Here is an 8,195-nt window from a genome sequence, read left to right as displayed (position 1 = left end):
CCAGTTTCTACAGTACCAGTTTATTTTATTTTTTTTTAATTATTTATTTATTTATTTGAGAGCGACAGACATAGAGAGAAAGACAGATAGAGGGAGAGAGAGAATGGGCGCGCCAGGGCTTCCAGCCTCTGCAAACGAACTCCAGACGCGTGCGCCCCCTTGTGCATCTGGCTAACGTGGGACCTGGAGAACCGAGCCTCGAACCGGGGTCCTTAGGCTTCACAGGCAAGCACTTAACCGCTAAGCCATCTCTCCAGCCCCCAGTACCAGTTTATTTTGGGATTAGTTTTGTGTTTATTTTCCCCCATCTTCCTCTTCCCTTACCCCCAAACCTTTCCATCACTATTGTCTGGGCCTCTAGTTGCCTATCACGTATGTTAGCAACTCAAGCTGATCCAAGTTAGGAACTGCAGATGAGTGAGAACATGCAACATTTGTCTTTCTGTGATAGTATGTGTTATCTGAGTATAATCTGTTCTAAGTCCATCCATTTTCCTACATTTTTCATTGTATCATTTTTTCTTTCTTACTGTGGACTAGAATTCCATTGTGCATTTGTACCACAAATTTGTTATCCATTCATTCAATGATGGGCACCTGGGTTGATTCCAGTTCTCAGATATTATGAATTGAGCAGCTATAAACATGGTTGAGCAAATATTTCTGAACTGAGATGTGGAGCTTTTAGACTAAATGCCCAGTAAGGGGATAACTGGGTTTGTTGGTAGTTCTACATTCATCTTTTTTGGGAATATACATATTGATTTCCATAGTGGTTGTACAAGTTTATATTCCCAGCAGCACCAAATGAGGGTTCCTCTTTCCCCATATCCTTGACAAAATTTATTGTCATTTGATTTTTTTTTAATGATTGCCATCTTTAATGGAATAAGGTGGAATCTCATAGTTGTTTTAATTTGCATTTCCCTGATGGTTAAGGATGATGGTTAGAGTAGTTAACAATCTGAAGTCATTACCCCTTGTTTTCTAACAGCAGTTAGAGTGTCTTATGAGAGGGGGAAATAACGGAGGATAGAGTTAGGGTAACTGGACCCCTGAAGGTGAAAATGGGAGGAAAGTTTTCAGTTGCTAGAAATCAAAGATGATATGACTCCTTATCTCTCTTGCCTAGTTCCATGGAACTGTTTTTCCAAAATCAGGACCCCTCCTGGGAGGGAGGTCTGTCATAAGATTTAAACATTGTCGTTAGTTAAATTCACCCCAGAATTTGGTACCAGAGCTAATCTCTTCCTGAGACAGCCCCTAGCCTTAACCAACCTGCTGGCCCTCTGGTTAATCTGGGCCAAAAGACAGCCTACCACCCTAATGTTATAAACACCTTTGCAAGGGGATGGCAGGTTCTTTGTCTGATCACTTGGGAACTTCCAGCTGGGTGGGGAGGGGCTTGGCCTAGGCCCTAGATCCCTAGCCATTATACTCTGCATGGGTTCTTTAACTCCTTGTGGTGGTTTGATTCAGGTGTCTCCCATAAATTTAGGTGTTCTGAATGCTAGGTTCCCAGCTGATGGAGATTTGGGAATTAATGCCTCCTCGAGGGAGTGTATTGTTGGGGGCAGGCTTATGGGTGTTATAGCCAGTTTCCCCTTGCCAGTGTTTGGCACACTCTCTTATTGCTGTTGTCCACATGATGTTGGTGAGGGGGCAATGTCCACCCTCTTCTCATGCCATCATTTCCCCCTGCCATGATGGAGATTCCCCTTGAGTCTGTAAGCCAAAATAAATCTCTTTTTTTTTTTTTTTCCCACAAGCTGCTCTTGGTTGGGTGATTTCTACCAGCAATGCGAACCTGACTGCAACAACCCTCCAGCTCCCCACATGGCAGGAGCTCCTTGAACTTTCTTTTTCCTTTCCACACTTTTTCCCCAGGCCCTTCATATGGGATCCCTAGTCCTGTGGGTCCCTTTCCTTGCCTCTACTTCCCTCAATAAATATAATAATTTAATAACAAAAAAAGAAAATTTGGGAGCCCCTGAGTTTGCACCATGTGTGTAAACCCAGACAAGTTACTGACCTGTCGAAAATGGAGAAAACAATGACTACCTGATTACTAAAATGCATTTCTTTCTTCTGGTGCCAGGAGCAATTTCTTTTCTTCTGAGACTATTTGTTTTGAAGCCCTTTCACCTTCTTTTCTCACATGTTATAGCTAACACCACAGCAAAATAGGACAAATGTGAAAATTACTTGGTTGTACATTGAGTTTACTTTATAATGAGACAGACCTAGACATACATGTGCTATCTACAAGCTGGGTAACAAAATGTTATAGTTACCTTCTTGTTTCTGGGACAAACACCTGACCTGAAGCAGCTTATGGGAGGGAGGGGTTTATTTTGGCAGGTAGAACACAGCATCCAGAGAGTGAGCTGAACACTAGCAAGTGGGCACCATTGTTCCTCTTTCTACCAACAAGGGAAGCGCCTTTTTCTTTGGGAGTCACTAATAGTGGCTTTCAGTTTCTCTACAAATTTTTGATCCCTAAAATCCAAATGACTCCAATGTTTGATCTATGGCTTACCTATGGGAGCAAAACCACTCGTCTAAGACTTGTCTTGGTGTCCTGTAAGTTTAAGGATACTGTGGTTTGGATCGAGAAAGTTCCCCAAAATGTTCCCCAAAGAATCAAAAATGTGTAAAGGCTTGTTCCTTAAAAGGGTGCTATTAGAGAGTGATAGGACCTTTAAGAGGTGGGGCTGAGGAGGATGTATCTGGTTACTGGTGGTATGTAAATAATTATGTTACCTGCAAAGAAGGAGTTTTGTTGGTATTACAGTATTGGCCAAGAAGCAGCAGCAATGGTAAATGTCCTCTAAGGAGAATGCACTGACCTGTGTCTGGGTCCCTGAGCTCACACACCCCTAAGAGCAGCATTGGTTAGCTGGTATAAGCATTTTCTGAACTTGGATCTGCAAATGTTAAAGAATAATCAAATAGTGGTGCACGCCTTTAATCCCAGCACTCTGGAGGCACAGGTAGGAGGATCACCAAAGGTCAAGGTCACCCTTAGAGTACATAGTCAATTCCAGGTCAGCCTGAGCTAGAGCAAAACCCTACCTTGAAAAAACAAAATAATAATAATAATAATAATCAAGTAAGAGTTAACTACTGCTGGCTCAAGAAGAGAACTCTTGCTGCCAACTGGAAGAAGCACTGTGAGGGTGACTCACAGGGTCACAACAGACAGGAAACCCAGAAGAGGAAACGGGAAGTAACAATCTTTTCTTCCTGTTTACCTGCCAATTTTTATGTGGTGTCCCCTGAAGCAAACAGAGCCTATGACAGACAACTAGTTAATAAATTCCATGTATAGTTTATAGAATCCTAGGCCCAACATTACAAGGCTGAGTATAGAAGGTGAGTTTGGAGCTGAGGGGAAACCCCGCTAGTCGACAAACAGCTTAATAGCAGGCACTCCAGAAATACAATATAGACTTATTATAACCAGACATGTCTTTTCTTAGATCCCAAACAAGTCCTAGTGTTGAAGGGATACCATATATTATTTTTCCTATTTTAATCTTTTTAAAAAAAATTTTATTAGCATTTTCCATGATTATAATTCCCTCCCCCCACACTTTCCCCTTTGAAATTCCATTCTCCATCATATTACCTTCCCATCACAATCATTGTACTTACATATATACAATATCAACCTATTAAGTACCCTCCTCCCTTCCTTTCTCCTATTTTAATCTTTTCACATCATTTGATCCGACCGTGAATGTGAAACGTTACATTTCATGTGTCATGGGAAGTTAACATTTTTGCCTATGTTGGGCAGAAAGGAGACCTTTGGGACATTTAACAAAACAGTCTGACACTATAGCCAGGCTGGTCTGGGGCAGCAGTAATTCTCCTGCCTCTGCTCCTCGAATGTGGCAATTACAAGTGGGGATACCATATTTTTTTTTTAAACTGTCACTTTTGTTAAGACAGTTTTTTTTTAATTTATTTATTTGTTTGAGAGTGACAGACACAGAGAGAAAGACAGATAGAGGGAGAGAGAGAGAATGGGCGCGCCAGGGCTTCCAGCCTCTGCAAATGAACTCCAGACGTGTGCGCCCCCTTGTGCATCTGGCTAACGTGGGACCTGGGGAACTGAGCCTCGAACCGGGGTCCTTAGGCTTCACAGGCAAGCGCTTAACCGCTAAGCCATCTCTCCAGCCCGGGATACCATATTTTTAATGTTTATAGCTTATATTAGTTTAGATGGAATATAATCAATGTATCTATAAGAAATGTAAATGCTCCTAGGACTTCCAGTGAAGCAACAGATGTTGCACTTCGCTCCTTTGAAACTGCAGCAGGGGAAATTCTTTTGATGGTAGCTAACAAGAATTCTGTGACTCTGAACTTGACCCCTTTGGACAATATATAACTATCATCTCAGGAAACAGCTCCCTATATTTAATCTTATTTGACAGAACCCTAAATTTATGGATGTAAATCTCTCCCCTCTCTTAGCATGGGAGAATTCAGACAGACAGAGGATTGTAAAAGGTGTATAAATCCAGTACAATCTGAATTCTGGGCCTCTGTCAAGTTTTTGGCATTAGCCAGCAGAGGTCATTCATGAATAAAGGCTTTCTCCTTCTCTCTAAAGTGGATTTTGCCTGATTATTTTCCTTAATTCCTATAACACTAAAAGTCATTAGAACTTTACCATTTTTTTTTTCTCAGCTCAGGAAGGATTGTCATGCTCATTGTAACACATTCACTATTCACTATGCTGTGAGCTCTGCCTCCCTCTTAAGTACTAGGGATTCAACTCTGGGGTTCCAAGTTGGCTACTCAAAGCCTCTTTCCAGTTTCACTTCTACCTGAACTCATCCCATCCCTGCCTTCCTACTTATTACTCCTTACTCCCCATTCCCTGATTCACTGGAACTTTCCTCCACAAAAGTATTTTCTTCTTGGCCCTGAGAAAACCTTTTTAGCATCTTCTGTGTTACATTATAGGCTTCTATTTCCATTCAGTGGACCATGCTATTTCACCTCTCCCTCTTACAATTTCCTGCACATACATTCACAAACACACATGTAAGCACACACACACATGCCTGGTGACTTCAGCATAGCAATCCTCACATTGTTTGCTCAAGTAGATTAAAGGAATTTCCACTACCATACAAGTAAGAAGAGGATTGGCATTCACCTCTGACATTGGTTGATTTTAAAGCACTTACCACTCCTGTCACCTTTCCTGACTTTTGTGTGCATGTGTTTATAGAGGGCTAAGGAGATGGCTCAGTCAGTAAAATGCTTGCTTCAGAATGATTAGGACCTATGTTCAATGCTCAGAATCTAGGTAAAAATGCTGGGTGTATTGCATGCACCCATGGAGTCTCAGTGTTGGGGAGGTGGGGTTATAAAGATCTCTGGGGCTCACTGGCCAGCCAGTCTAGCCTAAATGATGAGAAACCACATCTCAAAAGGTAGACAGTGTTCCTGAGGAACAACACCCACAATTTTCCTCTGACCTCCAAATTCATGCATGAAAACACACACACACACACACACACACACACGTGCACATACATGAACAAGCACACCCATGTACACACACATTTTAAAAAGATTTAAGAACAAATAGTCCTGAATAACTCAAATATTTTCTTGGATTCAGTTCACATAATTAGAATGTGGTTCGCGGCGGGCGGGGGCGCCGGGGAGGGGAGCGCCGCCCGCTTCCCTCCCGCCCTCCCGCTCGCCTTCGTCGCTCGCACGGGACCGAGGAGCCCCGGGCGGGCGGGCGGGAGGGCGGCCCGGGCGGCGATGTTTCACTGCATTCCCCTGTGGCGGTGCAACCTTCATGTGGAGACCATCGACAAGCGCCACTGCTCGCTGTACTACGTGCCCGAGGAGGTCTACCGCTATGCACGCAGCCTGGAGGAGCTGCTGCTCGACGCCAACCAGCTGCGGGAGCTGCCCGAGCAATTTTTCCAGCTAGTAAAATTACGAAAGCTTGGACTTAGTGATAATGAAATTCAGCGGCTCCCTCCAGAAATAGCAAACTTCATGCAGCTTGTGGAACGTGATGTGTCTCGAAATGATATTCCTGAAATTCCAGAAAGTATCTCATTCTGTAAAGCACTACAGATAGACTTCAGCGGAAACCCACTGACTAGGTTGCCTGAGAGCTTTCCTGAACTACAGAATTTAACATGTCTTTCTGTAAATGACATCTCACTGCAGTCTCTACCTGAAAATATTGGCAATCTTTATAACCTGGCTTCACTGGAACTGAGAGAGAACCTTCTTACATATCTTCCTGACTCACTTACCCAGCTACGGAGACTTGAAGAACTTGATTTAGGAAACAATGAAATATATAATTTGCCAGAATCAATTGGAGCTCTTTTACATCTAAAGGATCTCTGGTTAGACGGGAATCAGCTCTCAGAATTACCTCAAGAAATTGGGAACCTCAAGAACCTGCTATGCTTGGATGTCTCTGAAAACAGGTTAGAAAGACTTCCTGAAGAAATCAGTGGCCTGACTTCTTTAACAGACTTAGTAATTTCCCAGAACTTACTGGAAACAGTTCCAAATGGCATTGGAAAACTGAAGAAACTGTCTGTCTTGAAGGTGGATCAGAACCGACTTGCACAGTTGCCTGAAGCTATTGGGGATTGTGAAAGTCTCACAGAGTTAGTTCTTACTGAAAACGGTCTATTGACTTTACCTAAGAGCATTGGAAAGCTTAAGAAGTTGAGCAACTTGCACGCAGACAGGAATAAATTAGTGTCTTTACCAAAAGAGATTGGTGGTTGCTGTAGCCTCACTGTGTTCTGTGTACGTGACAATAGACTAACTCGAATACCTGCAGAGGTGTCACAGGCGACAGAACTTCGTGTCCTAGATGTGGCAGGGAACAGAGAATCTGCCTCGTTGTGGTGCACTGGAGAGATTGGTAAATGACGTCTCTGATGAAACTTGGAATGACCGTGCAGTACACAGAGTCAGTGCAATCCGATTTTTGGAAGATGAAAAAGATGAAGATGGTGAAATGAGAACACTTCTAAGGCGAGCCACCCCACACCCAGGGGAGTTAAGGAACATGAAAAAGACGGTGGAGAACTTACGGAATGATATGAATGCTGCTAAAGGACTAGAGTCAAGTAAAAACAAGGTCAATCATACCACTGACCTTGTGACTACATCTGTGTAGAATTTCACCTCTGCGTTCTGTGTTCTACCTGCTGTGTCTCCCCTGCTGTGGAGATGTTCCTGTCCTTTGTGCTTCTGAGGAGCCTCACACAGTCCTTCACCTGCGCCACATCTGCATATCACCTCCGTGACAAGTGCCAGGATGCCTATCCTCAAGGAAGTGCCTTATTTGTCCTTCAGCCAGTCATCTCACCAGTGGCCTCCGAGTCTGATTGTTACTCAGCTTTCAGATCTTCATAAAAGTAGAATACACTACTGTCCACATCTGACCTGCTTCTGTCTTCTGTCAGAGTGAAGGAGAGGAGGAAAGGAATTTTTATCCTCTCCATTATGTGCTGGACATTTTGAACCCTCGTTTTCTTGAATCTACTGATGAAAGGAAGTTTTATGTATACGGGGAAACTAATCATTCTTAACTCTTTTGGCAGCTGAGATGGTGTAAATTTAAAAATTTTGTATAGTTATTTCATAACAAAAACTATGTATTTCTGTTATTTTATCTTGAAAACGGTACACATTTTCTTGAGTAATTATGCAGGGAAAAAAAAAAAAACAGACCTGAAGTAATTTTTTTTTTTTGTCCCATATACTTTGTGCCTTACTGTACCCTGTATCACATCAAACCACTTGGAAACAATGGCATCATTAAGCAGTGAGGTGGTAATGGGAATGTGGTACTTTTAAAGCAGTGTTGTATTTTAATCAGTAAATCTACCAGGTAGATTGGTTTTTAACCAAAAATATGGACTTGTCAATGATTTGAGTTATATTGACTTCTTTTGAAAAGATGAACCAAAGGATTTGGCTGCTATTTCTTATATTTTAACTTTTCATCTGTCCTGATGAGTGCAGTGTCATACTGCTTATTGAAAAGGCAGGTGCCATTTCTATAATGAAATAGAGCTTTTCTGCAAAAAAGGAGAAAACTGGATTAGAAATACAGTGGATAATAATGGATTTCAAAAGAATGATTCTGATTGAAGAAAGCTTTAAAAGTTGTATGT

At 42.3% G+C, this 8,195-nt stretch overlaps 1 protein-coding gene across 1 annotated transcript; it reads left to right on the top strand.

Moving 5' to 3' along the window:
- Positions 1 to 5,796: 5,796 nt before the first annotated feature.
- LOC101609504 (leucine-rich repeat-containing protein 1) lies at positions 5,797 to 7,608 on the top strand. Its single transcript, XM_012950440.2, is given in 2 exon segments — positions 5,797 to 6,896; positions 6,898 to 7,608. Coding segments are annotated over 2 exon segments (1,395 nt in total). The 3' UTR covers positions 7,193 to 7,608.
- Positions 7,609 to 8,195: the final 587 nt, after the last annotated feature.

This window comes from Jaculus jaculus, chromosome X (genome assembly GCF_020740685.1).
Source record: "Jaculus jaculus isolate mJacJac1 chromosome X, mJacJac1.mat.Y.cur, whole genome shotgun sequence".
NCBI lineage: Eukaryota > Metazoa > Chordata > Mammalia > Rodentia > Dipodidae > Jaculus > Jaculus jaculus.
This window is presented reverse-complemented; position numbering and strand designations above follow the sequence as displayed.